At 27.7% G+C, this 23,871-nt stretch overlaps 1 protein-coding gene across 1 annotated transcript in view; it reads right to left on the bottom strand.

The window, feature by feature from the left end:
• Positions 1 to 23,871, bottom strand: part of LOC130646176 (protein MMS22-like) — a 46,658-nt gene that overhangs the window by 12,007 nt on the left and 10,780 nt on the right. Inside the window, exons 10-17 of the mRNA XM_057452328.1 lie at positions 23,669 to 23,781; positions 22,989 to 23,057; positions 22,673 to 22,783; positions 22,092 to 22,306; positions 21,036 to 21,683; positions 20,374 to 20,896; positions 19,939 to 20,052; positions 19,719 to 19,856 (exon numbers count right to left, since the gene is read on the bottom strand). Coding sequence (XP_057308311.1) covers positions 19,719 to 19,856; positions 19,939 to 20,052; positions 20,374 to 20,896; positions 21,036 to 21,683; positions 22,092 to 22,306; positions 22,673 to 22,783; positions 22,989 to 23,057; positions 23,669 to 23,781 — 1,931 coding nt within the window. The remainder of the gene's footprint in view (positions 1 to 19,718; positions 19,857 to 19,938; positions 20,053 to 20,373; positions 20,897 to 21,035; positions 21,684 to 22,091; positions 22,307 to 22,672; positions 22,784 to 22,988; positions 23,058 to 23,668; positions 23,782 to 23,871) is intronic.

The raw sequence follows: 23,871 nt of genomic DNA, 5'->3' as shown, positions 1-23,871 counted from the left end.
ATCATTTGGTAATGTTTTGGTATAATAAATATTATTTGGTAATGTTTCGGTATAATAGTTATTATTTGGTAATGTTTTGGTATAATAGTTATTATTTGGTAATGTTTTGGTATAATAGTTATTATTTGGTAATGTTTTGGTATAATAGTTATTATTTGGTAATGTTTTGGTATAATAGTTATCATTTGGTAATGTTTTGGTATAATAAATATTATTTGGTAATGTTTCGGTATAATAGTTATTACATGGTAATGTTTTGGTATAATATAGCGAAGATAGATGTCTATGTCGTAGTTACACTATATGAAACCAATACAAAGCAATATATCAGTTTAATTTATTACGAAGAAGTCAATTATACAGGAAGAATGAAAAGGTTTACAGAGTTATTATTTGGTAATGTTTTGGTATTATATTACAAAGATGTGTATGTCGTAGTTACACCTTATCAAATTATTAAAATGTGATGTATGCATTTAATTTATTACGAAGAAGCTAATTATACAAAAAGTATGAAAAGTCCACAGAGTTATTATTTCGTAATGTTTTGGTATTACATTCCAAATATGTGTATGTCGTAGGTACACTGTATCAAATTATTAAAATGTGATATATGCGTTTAATTTATTACAAAGAAGCTAATTATACAAAAAGTATGAAAAAGTCCACAGAGTTACTATTTGGTAATGTTTTGGTATAACATTGCAAAGATGTGTATGTGGTAGTGACACCATATGAAATTATTAAAATGCAATATGTGTGTTTAATTTATTACGAAGAAATCAATTATAAAAAAGGACGAAAATGTCCACAGAGTTATTATTTGGTAATGTTTTGGTATAATAGTTATTATTTGGTAATGTTTTGGTATTATATTTCAGAAATGTGAATGTCACAGTTACGTCATATGAAATTATTAAAATGAGATATGTGTGTTTAATTTATTACGAAGAAGTGAATTATAAAAGAAGTACGAAAAAGTCCACAGAGTTAGCATTTGGTAGTATTAATAGTAGTACAAAGTTAGGAAGTGTATTTCATCGTACCAGCATATGAAATTATTTAAAAGCAATATATGCTTTTAATCTATTACAAAGAAGTTAATTATACAAGAAGAATTAAAAAACCCCAAGAGTTATTATTTGGTAATGTTTTGGTATAATATTGCGAAGATAGATGTTGTAGTACACCATAATACACCATTACACAATATGAAAATATTAAAAAGCGATATATGTGTTTAATTTATTACGAAGAAGCAATTATACAAGAAGTGTGAGGTAATGTTTTGGTATTATTTTGCGAAGATGTGTATGTGGTAGTGACACCATATGAAATTATTAAAAAGCGATAAGTGTGATTAAATTAATACGAAGAAGTCAATTATAAAAGAAGTACGAAAAAGTCCACAGAGTTACTATTTGGTAATGTTTTGGTATTATATTGCGAAGATGTGCATGTGGTAGTGACACCATATGAAATTATTAAAATGCGACATGTGTGTTTAATTTATTACGAAGAAGCTAATTATACAAAAAGTATAAAAATGTCCACAGAGTTATTATATGGTAATGTTTTGGTATAATAAATATTATTTGGTAATGTTTTGGTATAATAGTTATTACATGGTAATGTTTTGGTATAATATTGCGAAGATAGATGTCTATGTCGTAGTTACACTATATGAAACCAATACAAAGCAATATATCAGTTTAATTTATTACGAAGAAGTCAATTATACAGGAAGAATGAAAAGGTTTACAGAGTTATTATTTGGTAATGTTTTGGTATTATATTACAAAGATGTGTATGTCGTAGTTACACCTTATCAAATTATTAAAATGTGATATATGCATTTAATTTATTACGAAGAAGCTAATTATACAAAAAGTATGAAAAGTCCACAGAGTTATTATTTCGTAATGTTTTGGTATTACATTCCAAATATGTGTATGTCGTAGGTACACCGTATCAAATTATTAAAATGTGATATATGCGTTTAATTTATTACAAAGAAGCTAATTATACAAGAAGTGTGAAAATGTCAACAGAATTATTTTTTGGTAATGTTTTGGTATTATTTTGCGAAGATGTGTATGTGGTAGTGACACCATATGAAATTATTAAAATGCGACAAGTGTGATTAAATTAATACGAAGAAGTCAATTATAAAAGAAGTACGAAAAAGTCCACAGAGTTACTATTGGGGAATGTTTTGGTATTACATTGCAAAGATGTGCATGTGGTAGTGACACCATATGAAATTATTACAATGCGATATGTGTATTTAATATATTACGAAGAAGTTAATCATACAAAAAGTATGAAAATGTCCACAGAGTTATTATATGGTAATGTTTTGGAATAATAGTTATTATATGGTAATGTTTTGGTATAATAGTTATTATTTCGTAATGTTTTGGTATTACATTCCAAATATGTGTATGTCGTAGGTACACCGTATCAAATTATTAAAATGTGATATATGCGTTTAATTTATTACAAAGAAGCTAATTATACAAGAAGTGTAAAAAGGTCAACAGAATTATTTTTTGGTAATGTTTTGGTATTATTTTGCGAAGATGTGTATGTGGTAGTGACACCATATGAAATTATTAAAATGCGATAAGTGTGATTAAATTAATACGAAGAAGTTAATTATACAAAAAGTATGAAAATGTCCACAGAGTTATTATATGGTAATGTTTTGGTATAATAGTTATTATTTGGTAATATTTTGGTATTATATTGCAAAGATGTGTATGTCGTAGTGACACCTTATCAAATTATTAAAATGTGATATATGCGTTTAATTTATTACGAAGAAGCTAATTATACAAAAAGTATGAAAAGTCCACAGAGTTATTATTTCGTAATGTTTTGGTATTACATTTCAAATATGTGTATGTCGTAGTTACACCGTATCAAATTATTAAAATGTGATATATGCGTTTAATTAATTACAAAGAAGCTAATTATACAAAAAGTATGAAAAAGTCCACAGAGTTACTATTTGGTAATGTTTTGGTATTATATTGCGAAGATGTGCATGTGGTAGTGACACCATATGAAATTATTAAAATGCGACATGTGTGTTTAATTTATTACGAAGAAGCTAATTATACAAAAAGTATGAAAATGTCCACAGAGTTATTATATGGTAATGTTTTGGTATAATAGTTATTATATGGTAATGTTTTGGTATAATAAATATTATTTAGTAATGTTTTGGTATAATAGTTATTACATGGTAATGTTTTGGTATAATATTGCGAAGATAGATGTCTATGTCGTAGTTACACTATATGAAACCAATACAAAGCAATATATCAGTTTAATTTATTACGAAGAAGTCAATTATACAGGAAGAATGAAAAGGTTTACAGAGTTATTATTTGGTAATGTTTTGGTATTATATTACAAAGATGTGTATGTCGTAGTTACACCTTATCAAATTATTAAAATGTGATATATGCATTTAATTTATTACGAAGAAGCTAATTATACAAAAAGTATGAAAAGTCCACAGAGTTATTATTTCGTAATGTTTTGGTATTACATTCCAAATATGTGTATGTCGTAGGTACACCGTATCAAATTATTAAAATGTGATATATGCGTTTAATTTATTACAAAGAAGCTAATTATACAAGAAGTGTGAAAATGTCAACAGAATTATTTTTTGGTAATGTTTTGGTATTATTTTGCGAAGATGTGTATGTGGTAGTGACACCATATGAAATTATTAAAATGCGACAAGTGTGATTAAATTAATACGAAGAAGTCAATTATAAAAGAAGTACGAAAAAGTCCACAGAGTTACTATTGGGGAATGTTTTGGTATTACATTGCAAAGATGTGCATGTGGTAGTGACACCATATGAAATTATTACAATGCGATATGTGTATTTAATATATTACGAAGAAGTTAATCATACAAAAAGTATGAAAATGTCCACAGAGTTATTATATGGTAATGTTTTGGAATAATAGTTATTATATGGTAATGTTTTGGTATAATAGTTATTATTTCGTAATGTTTTGGTATTACATTCCAAATATGTGTATGTCGTAGTTACACCGTATCAAATTATTAAAATGTGATATATGCGTTTAATTTATTACAAAGAAGCTAATTATACAAGAAGTGTAAAAAGGTCAACAGAATTATTTTTTGGTAATGTTTTGGTATTATTTTGCGAAGATGTGTATGTGGTAGTGACACCATATGAAATTATTAAAATGCGATAAGTGTGATTAAATTAATACGAAGAAGTTAATTATACAAAAAGTATGAAAATGTCCACAGAGTTATTATATGGTAATGTTTTGGTATAATAGTTATTATTTGGTAATATTTTGGTATTATATTGCAAAGATGTGTATGTCGTAGTGACACCTTATCAAATTATTAAAATGTGATATATGCGTTTAATTTATTACGAAGAAGCTAATTATACAAAAAGTATGAAAAGTCCACAGAGTTATTATTTCGTAATGTTTTGGTATTACATTCCAAATATGTGTATGTCGTAGTTACACCGTATCAAATTATTAAAATGTGATATATGCGTTTAATTAATTACAAAGAAGCTAATTATACAAAAAGTATGAAAAAGTCCACAGAGTTACTATTTGGTAATGTTTTGGTATTATATTGCGAAGATGTGCATGTGGTAGTGACACCATATGAAATTATTAAAATGCGACATGTGTGTTTAATTTATTACGAAGAAGCTAATTATACAAAAAGTATGAAAATGTCCACAGAGTTATTATATGGTAATGTTTTGGTATAATAGTTATTATATGGTAATGTTTTGGTATAATAAATATTATTTAGTAATGTTTTGGTATAATAGTTATTACATGGTAATGTTTTGGTATAATATTGCGAAGATAGATGTCTATGTCGTAGTTACACTATATGAAACCAATACAAAGCAATATATCAGTTTAATTTATTACGAAGAAGTCAATTATACAGGAAGAATGAAAAGGTTTACAGAGTTATTATTTGGTAATGTTTTGGTATTATATTGCGAAGATGTGCATGTGGTAGTGACACCATATGAAATTATTAAAATGCGACATGTGTTTAATTTATTACGAAGAAGCTAATTATACAAAAAGTATGAAAATGTCCACAGAGTTATTATATGGTAATGTTTTGGTATAATAGTTATTATTTGGTAATGTTTTGGTATAATAGTTATTATTTGGTAATGTTTTGGTATAATAGTTATTATTTGGTAATGTTTTGGTATAATAGTTATTATTTGGTAATGTTTTGGTATAATAGTTATTATTTAGTAATGTTTTGGTATAATAGTTATCATTTGGTAATGTTTTGGTATAATAAATATTATTTGGTAATGTTTTGGTATAATAAATATTATTTGGTAATGTTTTGGTATAATAGTTATTATATCGTAATGTTTTGGTATAATAGTTATTATTTGGTAATGTTTTGGTATAATAGCTATTATTTGGTAATGTTTTGGTATAATAGTTATTATATCGTAATGTTTTGGTATAATAGTTATTATTTGGTAATGTTTTGGTATAATAGCTATTATTTGGCAATGTTTTGGTATAATAGTTATTACATGGTAATGTTTTGGTATAATATTGCGAAGATAGATGTCTATGTCGTAGTTACACTATATGAAACCAATACAAAGCAATATATCAGTTTAATTTATTACGAAGAAGTCAATTATACAGGAAGAATGAAAAGGTTTAGAGAGTTATTATTTGGTAATGTTTTGGTATTATATTACAAAGATGTGTATGTCGTAGTTACACCTTATCAAATTATTAAAATGTGATATATGCATTTAATTTATTACGAAGAAGCTAATTATACAAAAAGTATGAAAAGTCCACAGAGTTATTATTTCGTAATGTTTTGGTATTACATTCCAAATATGTGTATGTCGTAGGTACACCGTATCAAATTATTAAAATGTGATATATGCGTTTAATTTATTACAAAGAAGCTAATTATACAAGAAGTGTGAAAATGTCAACAGAATTATTTTTTGGTAATGTTTTGGTATTATTTTGCGAAGATGTGTATGTGGTAGTGACACCATATGAAATTATTAAAATGCGACAAGTGTGATTAAATTAATACGAAGAAGTCAATTATAAAAGAAGTACGAAAAAGTCCACAGAGTTACTATTGGGGAATGTTTTGGTATTATTTTGCGAAGATGTGTATGTGGTATGACACCATATGAAATTATTAAAATGCGATAAGTGTGATTAAATTAATACGAAGAAGTTAATTATACAAAAAGTATGAAAATGTCCACAGAGTTATTATATGGTAATGTTTTGGTATAATAGTTATTATTTGGTAATGTTTTGGTATTATATTGCAAAGATGTGTATGTCGTAGTGACACCTTATCAAATTATTAAAATGTGATATATGCGTTTAATTTATTACGAAGAAGCTAATTACACAAAAAGTATGAAAAGTCCACAGAGTTATTATTTCGTAATGTTTTGGTATTACATTCCAAATATGTGTATGTCGTAGTTACACCGTATCAAATTATTAAAATGTGATATATGCGGTTAATTAATTACAAAGAAGCTAATTATACAAAAAGTATGAAAAAGTCCACAGAGTTACTATTTGGTAATGTTTTGGTATTAGTTTGCGAACATGTGTATGTGGTAGTGACACTATATGAAATTATTAAAATGCGACATGTGTGTTTAATTTATTACGAAGAAGCTAATTATACAAAAAGTATGAAAATGTCCACAGAGTTATTATATGGTAATGTTTTGGTATAATAGTTATTATTTGGTAATGTTTTGGTATAATAGTTATTATTTGGTAATGTTTTGGTATAATAGTTATTATTTGGTAATGTTTTGGTATAATAGTTATTATTTGGTAATGTTTTGGTATAATAGCTATTATTTGGTAATGTTTTGGTATAATAGTTATTACATGGTAATGTTTTGGTATAATATTGCGAAGATAGATGTCTATGTCGTAGTTACACTATATGAAACCAATACAAAGCAATATATCAGTTTAATTTATTACGAAGAAGTCAATTATACAGGAAGAATGAAAAGGTTTAGAGAGTTATTATTTGGTAATGTTTTGGTATTATATTACAAAGATGTGTATGTCGTAGTTACACCTTATCAAATTATTAAAATGTGATATATGCATTTAATTTATTACGAAGAAGCTAATTATACAAAAAGTATGAAAAGTCCACAGAGTTATTATTTCGTAATGTTTTGGTATTACATTCCAAATATGTGTATGTCGTAGGTACACCGTATCAAATTATTAAAATGTGATATATGCGTTTAATTTATTACAAAGAAGCTAATTATACAAGAAATGTGAAAATGTCAACAGAATTATTTTTTGGTAATGTTTTGGTATTATTTTGCGAAGATGTGTATGTGGTAGTGACACCATATGAAATTATTAAAATGCGACAAGTGTGATTAAATTAATACGAAGAAGTCAATTATAAAAGAAGTACGAAAAAGTCCACAGAGTTACTATTGGGGAATGTTTTGGTATTATTTTGCGAAGATGTGTATGTGGTAGTGACACCATATGAAATTATTAAAATGCGATAAGTGTGATTAAATTAATACGAAGAAGTTAATTATACAAAAAGTATGAAAATGTCCACAGAGATATTATATGGTAATGTTTTGGTATAATAGTTATTATTTGGTAATGTTTTGGTATTATATTGCAAAGATGTGTATGTCGTAGTGACACCTTATCAAATTATTAAAATGTGATATATGCGTTTAATTTATTACGAAGAAGCTAATTATACAAAAAGTATGAAAAGTCCACAGAGTTATTATTTCGTAATGTTTTGGTATTACATTCCAAATATGTGTATGTCGTAGTTACACCGTATCAAATTATTAAAATGTGATATATGCGGTTAATTAATTACAAAGAAGCTAATTATACAAAAAGTATGAAAAAGTCCACAGAGTTACTATTTGGTAATGTTTTGGTATTAGTTTGCGAACATGTGTATGTGGTAGTGACACTATATGAAATTATTAAAATGCGACATGTGTGTTTAATTTATTACGAAGAAGCTAATTATACAAAAAGTATGAAAATGTCCACAGAGTTATTATATGGTAATGTTTTGGTATAATAGTTATTATTTGGTAATGTTTTGGTATAATAGTTATTATTTGGTAATGTTTTGGTATAATAGTTATTATTTGGTAATGTTTTGGTATAATAGTTATTATTTGGTAATGTTTTGGTATAATAGCTATTATTTGGTAATGTTTTGGTATAATAGTTATTACATGGTAATGTTTTGGTATAATATTGCGAAGATAGATGTCTATGTCGTAGTTACACTATATGAAACCAATACAAAGCAATATATCAGTTTAATTTATTACGAAGAAGTCAATTATACAGGAAGAATGAAAAGGTTTAGAGAGTTATTATTTGGTAATGTTTTGGTATTATATTACAAAGATGTGTATGTCGTAGTTACACCTTATCAAATTATTAAAATGTGATATATGCATTTAATTTATTACGAAGAAGCTAATTATACAAAAAGTATGAAAAGTCCACAGAGTTATTATTTCGTAATGTTTTGGTATTACATTCCAAATATGTGTATGTCGTAGGTACACCGTATCAAATTATTAAAATGTGATATATGCGTTTAATTTATTACAAAGAAGCTAATTATACAAGAAGTGTGAAAATGTCAACAGAATTATTTTTTGGTAATGTTTTGGTATTATTTTGCGAAGATGTGTATGTGGTAGTGACACCATATGAAATTATTAAAATGCGACAAGTGTGATTAAATTAATACGAAGAAGTCAATTATAAAAGAAGTACGAAAAAGTCCACAGAGTTACTATTGGGGAATGTTTTGGTATTATTTTGCGAAGATGTGTATGTGGTAGTGACACCATATGAAATTATTAAAATGCGATAAGTGTGATTAAATTAATACGAAGAAGTTAATTATACAAAAAGTATGAAAATGTCCACAGAGTTATTATATGGTAATGTTTTGGTATAATAGTTATTATTTGGTAATGTTTTGGTATTATATTGCAAAGATGTGTATGTCGTAGTGACACCTTATCAAATTATTAAAATGTGATATATGCGTTTAATTTATTACGAAGAAGCTAATTATACAAAAAGTATGAAAAGTCCACAGAGTTATTATTTCGTAATGTTTTGGTATTACATTCCAAATATGTGTATGTCGTAGTTACACCGTATCAAATTATTAAAATGTGATATATGCGGTTAATTAATTACAAAGAAGCTAATTATACAAAAAGTATGAAAAAGTCCACAGAGTTACTATTTGGTAATGTTTTGGTATTAGTTTGCGAACATGTGTATGTGGTAGTGACACCATTTGAAATTATTAAAATGTGATAAGTGTGATTAAATTAATACGAAGAAGTTAATTATACAAAAAGTATGAAAATGTCCACAGAGTTATTATATGGTAATGTTTTGGTATAATAGTTATTATTTGGTAATGTTTTGGTATTATATTGCAAAGATGTGTATGTCGTAGTGACACCTTATCAAATTATTAAAATGTGATATATGCGTTTAATTTATTACGAAGAAGCTAATTATACAAAAAGTATGAAAAGTCCACAGAGTTATTATTTCGTAATGTTTTGGTATTACATTCCAAATATGTGTATGTCGTAGTTACACCGTATCAAATTATTAAAATGTGATATATGCGGTTAATTAATTACAAAGAAGCTAATTATACAAAAAGTATGAAAAAGTCCACAGAGTTACTATTTGGTAATGTTTTGGTATTAGTTTGCGAACATGTGTATGTGGTAGTGACACTATATGAAATTATTAAAATGCGACATGTGTGTTTAATTTATTACGAAGAAGCTAATTATACAAAAAGTATGAAAATGTCCACAGAGTTATTATATGGTAATGTTTTGGTATAATAGTTATTATTTGGTAATGTTTTGGTATAATAGTTATTATTTGGTAATGTTTTGGTATAATAGTTATTATTTGGTAATGTTTTGGTATAATAGTTATCATTTGGTAATGTTTTGGTATAATAAATATTATTTGGTAATGTTTCGGTATAATAGTTATTATTTGGCAATGTTTTGGTATAATAGTTATCATTTGGTAATGTTTTGGTATAATAAATATCATTTGGTAATGTTTCGGTATAATAGTTATTATTTGGCAATGTTTTGGTATAATAGTTATTTTTTGGTATTGTTTCGGTATAATAGTTATTATTTGGCAATGTTTTGGTATAATAGTTATCATTTGGTAATGTTTTGGTATAATAGTTATTATTTGGTAATGTTTTGGTATAATAGTTATTATTTGGTAATGTTTTGGTATAATAGTTATTATTTGGTAATGTTTTGGTATAATAGTTATTATTTGGTAATGTTTTGGTATAATAGTTATCATTTGGTAATGTTTTGGTATAATAAATATTATTTGGTAATGTTTCGGTATAATAGTTATTACATGGTAATGTTTTGGTATAATATAGCGAAGATAAATGTCTATGTCGTAGTTACACTATATGAAACCAATACAAAGCAATATATCAGTTTAATTTATTACGAAGAAGTCAATTATACAGGAAGAATGAAAAGGTTTATAGAGTTATTATTTGGTAATGTTTTGGTATTATATTACAAAGATGTGTATGTCGTAGTTACACCTTATCAAATTATTAAAATGTGATGTATGCATTTAATTTATTACGAAGAAGCTAATTATACAAAAAGTATGAAAAGTCCACAGAGTTATTATTTCGTAATGTTTTGGTATTACATTCCAAATATGTGTATGTCGTAGGTACACCGTATCAAATTATTAAAATGTGATATATGCGTTTAATTTATTACAAAGAAGCTAATTATACAAAAAGTATGAAAAAGTCCACAGAGTTACTATTTGGTAATGTTTTGGTATTAGTTTACGAAGATGTGTATGTGGTAGTGACACTATATGAAATTATTAAAATGCGATATGTGTTTTTAATTTATTACGAAGAAGTTAATTATAAAAAAAGTACGAAAATGTCCACAGAGTTATTATTTGGTAATGTTTTGGTATAATAGTTATTATTTGGTAATGTTTTGGTATTATATTTCAGAAATGTGAATGTCACAGTTACGTCATATGAAATTATTAAAATGAGATATGTGTGTTTAATTTATTACGAAGAAGTGAATTATAAAAGAAGTACGAAAAAGTCCACAGAGTTAGCATTTGGTAGTATTAATAGTAGTACAAAGTTAGGAAGTGTATTTCATCGTACCAGCATATGAAATTATTTAAAAGCAATATATGCTTTTAATCTATTACAAAGAAGTTAATTATACAAGAAGAATTAAAAAGCCCCAAGAGTTATTATTTGGTAATGTTTTGGTATAAAATTGCGAAGATAGATGTTGTAGTACACCATAATACACCATTACACAATATGAAAATATTAAAAAGCGATATATGTGTTTAATTTATTACGAAGAAGCAATTATACAAGAAGTGTGAGGTAATGTTTTGGTATTATTTTGCGAAGATGTGTATGTGGTAGTGACACCATATGAAATTATTAAAAAGCGATAAGTGTGATTAAATTAATACGAAGAAGTCAATTATAAAAGAAGTACGAAAATGTCCACAGAGTTATTATATGGTAATGTTTTGGTATAATAGTTATTATATGGTAATGTTTTGGTATAATAAATATTATTTGGTAATGTTTTGGTATAATAGTTATTACATGGTAATGTTTCGGTATAATAGTTATTATTTGGCAATGTTTTGGTATAATAGTTATTATTTGGTAATGTTTTGGTATAATATTGCGAAGATAGATGTCTATGTCGTAGTTACACTATATGAAACCAATACAAAGCAATATATCAGTTTAATTTATTACGAAGAAGTCAATTATACAGGAAGAATGAAAAGGTTTACAGAGTTATCATTTGGTAATGTTTTGGTATAATAGTTATTATTTGGTAATGTTTTGGTATAATATTGCGAAGATAGATGTCTATGTCGTAGTTACACTATATGAAAACAATACAAAGCAATATATCAGTTTAATTTATCACGAAGAAGTCAATTATACAGGAAGAATGAAAAGGTTTACAGAGTTATTATTTGGTAATGTTTTGGTATTATATTACAAAGATGTGTATGTCGTAGTTACACCTTATCAAATTATCAAAATGTGATATATGCATTTAATTTATTACGAAGAAGCTAATTATACAAAAAGTATGAAAAGACCACAGAGTTATTATTTCGTATTGTTTTGGTATTACATTCCAAATATGTGTATGTCGTAGGTACACCGTATCAAATTATTAAAATGTGATATATGCGTTTAATTTATTACAAAAAAGCTAATTATACAAGAAGTGTGAAAAGGTCAACAGAATTATTTTTTGGTAATGTTTTGGTATTATTTTGCGAAGATGTGTATGTGGTAGTGACACCATATGAAATTATTGAAATGCGATAAGTGTGATAAAATTAATACGAAGAAGTCAATTATAAAAGAAGTACGAAAAAGTCCACAGAGTTATTATTTCGTAATGTTTTGGTATAACACTGCAAAGATGTGTATGTGGTAGTGACACCATATGAAATTATTAAAATGCGATAAGTGTGATTAAATTAATACGAAGAAGTCAATTATAAAAGAAGTACGAAAAAGTCCACAGAGTTACTATTTGGTAATGTTTTGGTATTATATTGCGAAGATGTGCATGTGGTAGTGACACCACTTGAAATTATTAAAATGCGACATGTGTGTTTAATTTATTACGAAGAAGCTAATTATACAAAAAGTATGAAAATGTCCACAGAGTTATTATATGGTAATGTTTTGGAATAATAGTTATTATATGGTAATGTTTTGGTATAATAGTTATTATATGGTAATGTTTTGGTATAATAGTTATTATATGGTAATGTTTTGGTATAATAGTTATTATATGGTAATGTTTTGGTATTATATTGCAAAGATGTGTATGTCGTAGTTACACCTTATCAAATTATTAAAATGTGATATGCGTTTAATTTATTACGAAGAAGCTAATTATACAGCAAGAATGAAATGGTCCACAGAGTTATTATTTGGTAATGTTTTGGTATAACACTGCAAAGATGTGTATGTGGTAGTGACACCATATAAAATTATTAAAATGCAATATGTGTGTTTAATTTATTACGAAGAAGTCAATTATAAAAGAAGCACGAAAAAGTCCACAGAGTTATTATTTGGTAACGTTTTAGTATTATATTGCCAAAACGTGTATGTCGTAGTTAAACCACACGAAATTACTAAAAAGCGATGTATGGTTTTAATTTATTGCGAGAAAGTTTAAAAAAACCAGAGTTATTATTCAGCAATGTTTTGGTATTACATTGCGAAGATATGTATGTGGTACTGACACCATATGAAATTATTAAAATGCGATACGTGTGTTTAACTTATTACGAAGAAGTCAATTATAAAAGAAGTACGAAAAGGTCCACAGAGTTATCATTTGGTAATGTTTTGGTATAATAGTTATTATTTGGTAATGTTTTGGTATAATAGTTATCATTTCGTAATGTTTTGGTATAATAGTTATTATTTGGCAATGTTTTGGTATTATATTGCCGAAATGTGTATGTCGCAGTTACGCCATATAAAATTATTAAAATACGATAAGTGTGTTTAATTTATTACGAAGAAGTCAATTATAAAAGAAGTATGAAGAAGTCCAAAGTTATTATTTGGTAATGTTTTGGTATAATATTTATTATTTGGTAATATTTGGGTATTATATTGGAGAAATGTGTATGTCATAGTTACACCTTATCAAATTATTAAAATGTGATATATGTGTTTAATTTATTACGACAAAGCTAATTATACAAAAAGTATGAAAAGTCCACAGAGTTATTATTTCGTAATGTTTTGGAATTACATTGCAAATATGTGTATGTCGTAGTTACACCGTATCAAATTATTAAAATGTGATATATGGGTTTAATTTACTACGAAGAAGCTAATTATAAAAAAAGTATGAAAAGTCCACAGAGTTATTATTTCGTAATGTTTTGGTATTACATTGCAAAGATGTGTATGTAGTAGTTACACCTTATCAAATTATTAAAATGTGATATATGTGTTTAATTTATTACGAAGAAGCTAATTATACAAAAAGTATGAAAAGTCCACAGAGTTATTATTTCGTAATGTTTTGGTATTACATTGCAAATATGTGTATGTCGTAGTTACACCGTATCAAATTATTAAAATGTGATATATGCGTTTAATTTATTACGAAGAAGCTAATTATACAAAAAGTATGAAAAGTCCACAGAGTTATTATTTCGTAATATTTTGGTATTACATTGCAAAGATAGATGTGCATGTTGTAGTTACACTATATGAAATCAATACAAATCAATATATCTGTTTAATTTATTACGAAGAAATCAATTATTCAGCAGAATTGAAATGGTCCACATAGTTATTATTTGGTAATGTTTTGGTATTATTTTGCGAAGATGTGTATGTCGTAGTTACACCTTATCAAATTATTAAAATGTGATATGCGTTTAATTTATTACGAAGAAGCTAATTATACAGCAAGAATGAAATGGTCCACAGAGTTATTATTTGGTAATGTTTTGGTATAACACTGCAAAGATGTGTATGTGGTAGTGACACCATATAAAATTATTAAAATGCAATATGTGTGTTTAATTTATTACGAAGAAGTCAATTATAAAAGAAGCACGAAAAAGTCCACAGAGTTATTATTTGGTAACGTTTTAGTATTATATTGCCAAAACGTGTATGTCGTAGTTAAACCACACAAAATTACTAAAAAGCGATGTATGGTTTTAATTTATTGCGAGAAAGTTTGAAAAAACCAGAGTTATTATTCAGCAATGTTTTGGTATTACATTGCGAAGATATGTATGTGGTACTGACACCATATGAAATTATTAAAATGCGATACGTGTGTTTAACTTATTACGAAGAAGTCAATTATAAAAGAAGTATGAAAAGGTCCACAGAGTTATCATTTGGTAATGTTTTGGTATAATAGTTATTATTTGGTAATGTTTTGGTATAATAGTTATCATTTCGTAATGTTTTGGTATAATAGTTATTATTTGGCAATGTTTTGGTATTATATTGCCGAAATGTGTATGTCGCAGTTATGCCATATAAAATTATTAAAATACGATAAGTGTGTTTAATTTATTACGAAGAAGTCAATTATAAAAGAAGTATGAAGAAGTCCAAAGTTATTATTTGGTAATGTTTTGGTATAATATTTATTATTTGGTAATATTTGGGTATTATATTGGAGAAATGTGTATGTCATAGTTACACCTTATCAAATTATTAAAATGTGATATATGGGTTTAATTTACTACGAAGAAGCTAATTATAAAAAAAGTATGAAAAGTCCACAGAGTTATTATTTCGTAATGTTTTAGTATTACATTGCAAAGATGTGTATGTAGTAGTTACACCTTATCAAATTATTAAAATGTGATATATGTGTTTAATTTATTACGAAGAAGCTAATTATACAAAAAGTATGAAAAGTCCACAGAGTTATTATTTCGTAATGTTTTGGTATTACATTGCAAATATGTGTATGTCGTAGTTACACCGTATCAAATTATTAAAATGTGATATATGCGTTTAATTTATTACGAAGAAGCTAATTATACAAAAAGTATGAAAAGTCCACAGAGTTATTATTTCGTAATGTTTTGGTATTACATTGCAAAGATAGATGTGCATGTTGTAGTTACACTATATGAAATCAATACAAATCAATATATCTGTTTAATTTATTACGAAGAAGTCAATTATTCAGCAAGAATGAAATGGTCCACATAGTTATTATTTGGTAATGTTTTGGTATTATTTTGCGAAGATGTGTATGTGGTAGTGACACCATATAAAATTATTAAAATGCGATATGTGTTTTTAATTTATTACGAAGAAGTCAATTATAAAAGAAGTACGAAAAAGTCCACAGAGTTATTATTTGGTAATCTTTTGGTATTTTATTTCAGAAATGTGTATGTCGCAGTTACACCATATGAAATTATTAAAATGAGATATGTGTGTTTAATTTATTACGAAGAAGTGAATTATAAAAGAAGGACGAAAAAGTCCACAGAGTTAGCATTTGGTAGTATTAATAGTAGTACAAAGTTAGGAAGTGCATTTCATCGTACCAGCATACGAAATTATTTAAAAGCAATATATGCTTTTAATCTATTACAAAGAAGTTAATTATACAAGAAGAATTAAAAAGCCCCAAGAATTATTATTTGGTAATGTTTTGGTAAAATATTGCGAAGATAGATGTTGTAGTACACCATAATACACCATTACACCATATGAAAATATTAAAAAGCAACATATGTGTTTAATTTATTACGAAGAAGGCAATTATACAAGAAGTGTGAAAAGGCCAACAGAATTATTGTTTGGTAATGTTTTTTATTTTCCATGATGTGTATGTGGTAGTTACACTATATGAAATTATTAAAATGTGAACACTATATGAAATTATTAAAATGCGATAAGTGTGTTTAATTTATTACGAAGAAGTCAATTATAAAAGAAGTATGAAAAGTCCACAGAGTTATTATTTGGCAATGTTTTGGTATAATAGTTATTATTTGGTAATGTTGTGGTATTATATTGCGAAAATGTGTATGTCGTAGTTACACCTTATGGAATTATTAAAAGGCGATATATGCGTTTAATTTATTACGGAGAGGCTAATTATAAAAAAAGTATGAAAAGTCCACAGTTATTATTTCGTAATGTTTTGGTATTACATTGCGAAGATAGATGTGTATGTCGTAGTTACACTATAGGAAACCATTACAAAGCAATATATCTGTTTAATTTATTACGAAGAAGTCAATTATACAGGAAGAATGAAAAGGTTTACAGAGTTATTATTTGGTAATGTTTTGGTATTACATTGCGAAGATAAATGTCTATGTCGTAGTTACACTATATGAAACCAATACAAAGCAATATATCAGTTTAATTTATTACGAAGAAGTCAATTATACAGCAAGAATGAAAAGGTCCACAGAGTTATTATTTGGTAATGTTTTGGTATAATATTGTAAAGATGTGTATGTGGTACTGAGACAATATGAAATTTTTAAAATGCGATATGTGTGTTTAATTTATTACGAAGAAGTTAATTATAAAAGAAGTACGTTGGTATTACAGTGTGAGGACATTGAAGAAAAGAAGTCAAATTACAGACATAAAGCACGAAGAAAGGCCAAAGGTATATTGGTTGTTATTATTTTATTTAGTTACAACAAAATACATCGCCCAGGAATATATTTTAAAGTAATTTTTTAATCTTTATGAGAAGTGCAAAATTACATTCACAGTATATAAGGGTTTGCAGTTTATAAATGGTTTTTTTATTATCATTGTACTCTTGAATAAAAGGTAGCTTAAATTTCTTAGCCTTTTAGTAGATTGTTGGCAGGTTCTTACACATTAAATTAGACATTAGGCATTATATCTTTTACAATTGAACACAAAAATGCAAGCAAATGTAAAGGAACATGCCTAGAAAATAAAGATGACATTGCTGATGCAAATATAACTATTTAAATTCTTTTCTGTTCACAGTTTGCTTAACCACATTTATTTTCCAACTCTGGTTTATGTATCACTGTCTTCATTGTCATGCAATATCGAAGTTTGGTGTAAAAATTTTTTCCAGTGACGACTTAATACAAAATGAAATTATCCGCAAAGCAATTTTTAGTTTCTAATGTCATTCATTTACAGGTTTTAAGTATGCCGTATAATAATATAAAGACTGTTTCTGTCTGTCCATCTGTAACAGGCAAAGTAAATATTTTGTCATTTCCCTTCGATGTAGTCGAAAAAGCACAACATCAGGAGCTTAAATTTAAAGGTATAAAGTCATTACACTGCAGCTAACACTTTGAGGCCACATAACTTAAAAACAGGGTGGTGACACCAGTCATTTTTCAATGTGTGGGTAACTAGGGACAACATGGGATCAAATTGGGTCATTTTCCAAACCTTGTTCCCAAACCCGTTTTGAAAGGAATGGGTTGTATGGCGTCATCATAAATACTTTAAACCCCAATATTTCTGCAACCTTTTGTCAGAAGTCCATGATCCTATACATTTTCTTGATCAGTGTTTCAAGATCTGTAGAATGAAGAAAACGGGTATAACATTTTTGCATTTTGACTGGCATCTCTTTAGGTGTTCGTCGAAAACATATGATCCTACACATTATTTTGATCACTGTTTCCAGCTCTAAATATTAGGGGCAACAGGCAAAATTTGGAAAAAATAAAATCTGTGTATTGACGGGTCCTTGTAGACGTCATTAAAATTCAAGTGATGTTTTTTTTCCATTGTTGCATTGCCTAAGTAGATTTTCCCACTGACTAGTAAAGTATAAATGTAAACATATAATTTATTTTACAGTTCCTTTTTCATTGAAGTGTATGCAAACTATCTTGCATCTTATTGTTTAATCTCTTACAATAATACGGAGAGTGTGTCTGTGTATCTGTAACAGGCAAAGTGGATGTGTTCATTTTCCTTTGATGTAGCCGAAAAACTTATGTCTCAAATGTTAAATTTTCTGACGTTACGGCGCGACGTCAATAACATTACTTTAACGTCAATAACCTATATTAAATTATTGAAGCAATTACAGCGCAACCTAAAATTTTGAGGTCAAATTACTTGGAAACGAAGTGGTGATGTCAATGATTTTTTACCGCGTAGGTAACTAGGCACCACCTAGGACCAATTTGGGTAATTTTCCCAAACCTGGGTCTACGAATCCGTTTCGGATTGGACGGGTTGACGACGTCAGCAAAATTTTAAAAAAACCTTATATTTCAATAACCGCTCATCAAAAGCACATGATTATATACATTTTCTTGATTAGCGTTTCAAGATCTATACGATGAAGGCAACAGGTTTGGAAATTTCGAAAAAATAAATTATTTGCGTGTTTTGGCAGATCCTTGCTGACGTCAAAAACATATGATCCTATACATTATTTTGATCAATGCTTAAGTTCTACACAATAGAGGCAACGTGAAAACAAGGTTCTAATATTTTTTGTGGATATGTTGCTTTGTATTATAGACATTTTCAGGTCATCAATATTTGACAGTTCCTTTATCATTTAGTACTGCATTTAGTAACTTGTCAGTAATATATTGCCGCATTTCTCTTGGATAAAATACTATGTCAGTAAAGAAATAATCCTTTTTTTGTGTGTTAAGCTGAGTTTTGTTGTCAACAAGCAAGTCAAGAACCAATATCAAGGACAATACATCTTCCAAGAAACTCATTTTATTTGCAAAATATCCACATATCCAACGCATTCAGTATTTCCATTTAAAGCTATAAAATGACGATAATTAACTTTTGAAATGTGATTGATTGCCCAAAGGTAGTCATACAAATTTTTAAATTCTAATACGTCATATGGCTTACTATGTTTTACAAAGTTTGTGCTATGGAAAGCCTCTTTACTTTGACTTACTGGTATATTTTCTCAATGTGTGTTTTGAAAAGTAAACATTTATTTACTTACTAAAAAAGGATTCTTCAAGCTCTGGTTCATATAACACTGAACACAGGAAATTGTAAAATATCTGGCAAAAATCTCCTTCATTTTTCTTACAACAAATTCATCTTTTTTGATATCCAAAGCTGACAAGCCACACAAAAACTAATTTAATAAAAAGTAAAAGTTAAATGAACAACCAGGCACAAAATAAGGGGAGCTGTAAAAAATTTGAACATGTACTTACTAAAACTAAATGACACTTTATTGCCTGAACAATTATATTTGGCAATGGTTTCTTTGTTGAAATTAATGGAAGCACAAAAAAATCAAGAATTTGCGGCAACAAGCATGAGGAAGTCTAAAGTAAGAAAAGAGAAGATTATAAGTCATTTTAGTTGTTGTTGTTGTTAAGATGATTCTATTTACCAAAAGTTACATAAAACAAGGCATTAAAATTCATTTTCTGTAATTTTAATGTTTTCTGGGATGTTGGACCCAATCATGGTTTTCATGGTTTTTCAATACATGAAATTTCATATACCATGGTTTTCTTTTCCTGATAATGTATTTAAAAAAAAAATTAAAGTTACATAACAGAAATATTGTGACAACAAAATCCAATTTAGCACATGGAAATTTGAAGCAAACAAAGCAATAGAAATAATAATGTAATACAAACCTTGGAGTATAATGCTTTAGCGCAGTGCTTCACCAGATTGCCACAAATCTTAAACAATAGGTGTACTGATTTTTCACACAGTTTTACTAAAATAACACTTTCTGAAATTTTGACAATATCAGAAAAGTAGAATTGGATAGCTTGCTTTAAATTTGCCATTTCAACGACAGATGTTAATGATGCATAATCTTTTCCAAGGTTAGCAATAAATTGTATCAAAATTTGCACAACATCTTCAAAATTTGAGCAACTCTTGGAGTAATTTCTAGTTTTTAACTGAATTAAATTTAAAACAGATTTAGACAGGTCTATAACTGACTCTGAAGTATCTAAGTCTGTTAAAATGCAGTCAATCCAAACTTTAAGAAGTTGTTTTATATCATTTTGTTTCTCCAATAATGCAATAATGTCAGATGATGAAAGAATTTGACTCAAATATGAAGATTTAAGGGCTGCTTGATAATCTCCAAAACCAAATTCTTTGATTAGCTGATAAGCTTGATCCTTAGAATCTAAAGATGGGCTAAAATAAAAAATAACAATAACAATAACAACAATAAAATAATAAAAATAAATTTAATAAACACTAAAATCACAAACAGTGACTTAATGTGGAAATACCAAAATATAAAATGTTAAATACAAAACAATCATGTTTTTACCTATCCGAGATAAACAAGGTCAAACCAGCCATTATTTCAATTGCTTGAATAGAAGGACTCTTTTTCACAACACTCTCCAGTGGCTTATAAATATGTGTCATTATAGATGTACGAACATTCTGACAATTATTTTGCATAACCAGAGTCGACAATAGCATGTTATTGATATGAGAAAAAACTTTTTTTCTTTGCAATTTGAAAGTATTTATTAAAAGTTTTGAGTATGCCTCAAAAATAAGACCAGCTTGTGAAGCCTTAGTCTTTTCATAATCATAACACATTTCAACAGTATCCAAGTAGCAACACACTAGCTCCCAGGCTTCCTGCTGTGATTTTGCATTCCGGTTCTTTTGAAGGAGATTATCAACTAAGTTGTCAAATATGATGGTTATGTTGGCAATAACAACTTCCGCATTTAAGTCCAGATGTAGACACAAAAAGAGGGCTATGAACTGACTGTGCATGATTTTCTTTTTTATGCCAACTGATTTCTCATTAAACTGAATAAAGGACAATAGCGTCGACATCTTAGTTGCCAATTCTTCGGACCGTAGTGTGTAAATAAGAGCTGTGAACAACGAGTTGAATTTATCAAATCCATCTGCATTAAGTTCTTCCATACGTCGTCTGTGGAATTTGGAATAAATCCTACAAAAAATAAATCATTCTTTTTAGGCTGTATAAAGAAATTAGGAATTTTTACTATATCAACTTAAAAATATGACTTTATGTAGGAAGCACTGATGAAAAATATATTTTCTTCAATTATTAATTTTTTTATTTTATTACAAACAAGGCACAAACAACAGACTAGCCACTTTATTTAAGATGGTTCATAACTATATTGAGCATAATACATGTTGTAGGCGTTTTTTATAAATTGTAACCTTGGCAGCTGTGAACTTAAAAACGTAATTAAAAATGGAAATAAAACAATTTTAAAAAAAAGGTTTGGAAAAAACTTAAAGGCGAATTTAGAGTCTAAAATATAAGTCTTAAAATATAACTGTGATGTGGAATTAACCAAAATGTAGGAGACGTAAATTTGACTTATACCTTCCTTTGATTTGCGCCAAGCTTTGTATTGCATTAGTGTCTTCAATTTTTTTCAAAGTTACGACAACAAGACGTAAAAACATTCTAAAACTGTTGTCTGTAGATTTACTGTTATCTTCCAAGGAGGAAATGCATGCTTGCATAGTCGTCAGTGGTGATGCTTCCACCATAACAAAGTTTGTTATATTTTGAGGATTAATTTTGTCACGTTTATTCTAAATATGTGTATGTTATCCAGATAAGAAGATTGAATTGGCCGGGACACTTGGAAAAAATGAAGGCGGATAATTGGGTACGAAAGTGTAGAGACTTGATAGTTCCTGGGGCAAAGCCAAGAGGCAGACCGAGAAAGACTTGGCAAAAGGTTACAAGGACGGACTTGATACAGAGGAAGTTGAATTTAGATCTAACACAGTCTAGATCAGATTGGAAGAGGGTCATTAATATACCCCGTCCAACCCATGCTAGCATGGAAAACGGACGTTAAGCCGAGAATGATGATGATAATGTTGTGTAATGTAGGTCAAAAAAACCAAAAAAAACATATAAATGAGTATAAAACGTTAGTAAGTCCTTTTTACCCAAGTTTTATTAAAAAAGTCCAAGAACATGTTGAAAACAGTCAGTCGGACAGACCAAAATTTTGTGACAGTTATACAGCTGTGTAATTGTGACTTGATCATGACTTCATCCTAAAAAAAATTATTGCAAATAAAAAGGCCCTTTATTGGAAACAAAGTATAAAATTTATAGCTTTTTGTGCCAATCAATCTTGCCTCACTATTTTTTAAATGCTTTGTTAAATACGTTCTTCTTTTTCAATATTGTTAATAATTCATGCCCAGGAATGAAATTATATCTCTAGCGACCCACTATAGTGTTAACTGGGAAGCTTACTGTATTATCTCTACTGAGCGATCCTTGGATTATCTCTTGAACAGCAAACCAATTGCCTGGAACAATAAGCTAAACAGAAATTACAGAGCTGTTCTACAGTCAAATTGTATATTATGCATGGTGTGTAGGTTTGTTGTTCAGGGGTTAACAATTTTTTTTTCATTGTACATACATGTACACATATTTTTTATGCGTTGTATGTTTTTTGCAATGCATGCAAAGAAACAACGTATACATCCTGTACTGTTTGGTCATACTTATCCTTTGTAGCAGAGGATAGAAGGTTTTTGTTTGGGTTTAGAAAATTAATTAATTTTTTTCATTTTAGATAAACATGTGTTTATAAAATTTCAGCAATCTACTAAAACTCAACAGAAAAGAAACTAGAACAACTGAAGAAATTATTTGAATGCAGATATTTGTTAGTTTCTTTCTTAATTACAAGCATAATAAAGCCACAATAGTAATCACCTTTTTTGATAGCAATCCTATGGTTTTGCATTTGCATGTCATTAATTTAATTTATTTGGTAAGGATATAGGTCATGTATAGACAGAACAAACGCTTTACAGAACAAGCGAAGTCCAATCCTTGGACAACTGTAAGGGGGTCAAGAAAACAAGAAATCTGATAATATAAACGGCAAATTCATAGCAATGTTAAATTTATAAAGCATATACCTTTTCCCTAAAAGTATTCTTTCCTGTCACATCAAACCAGTATAATGATGAAATATTAGAAAGAATCCACAGCTTAAATTCTGCAGTTACATTCCATTTTACTTCTCTAGGTCCTATACAAAAGATTTATATGATGGCAATTCATCAACCCATTTCCTGTACTGTTTAGAGCTCAGAATGCTGATCAAGAAAATGTACAGGGT

Source organism: Hydractinia symbiolongicarpus, chromosome 5 (genome assembly GCF_029227915.1).
Source record: "Hydractinia symbiolongicarpus strain clone_291-10 chromosome 5, HSymV2.1, whole genome shotgun sequence".
Classification (NCBI taxonomy): Eukaryota; Metazoa; Cnidaria; class Hydrozoa; order Anthoathecata; family Hydractiniidae; genus Hydractinia; species Hydractinia symbiolongicarpus.
This window is presented reverse-complemented; position numbering and strand designations above follow the sequence as displayed.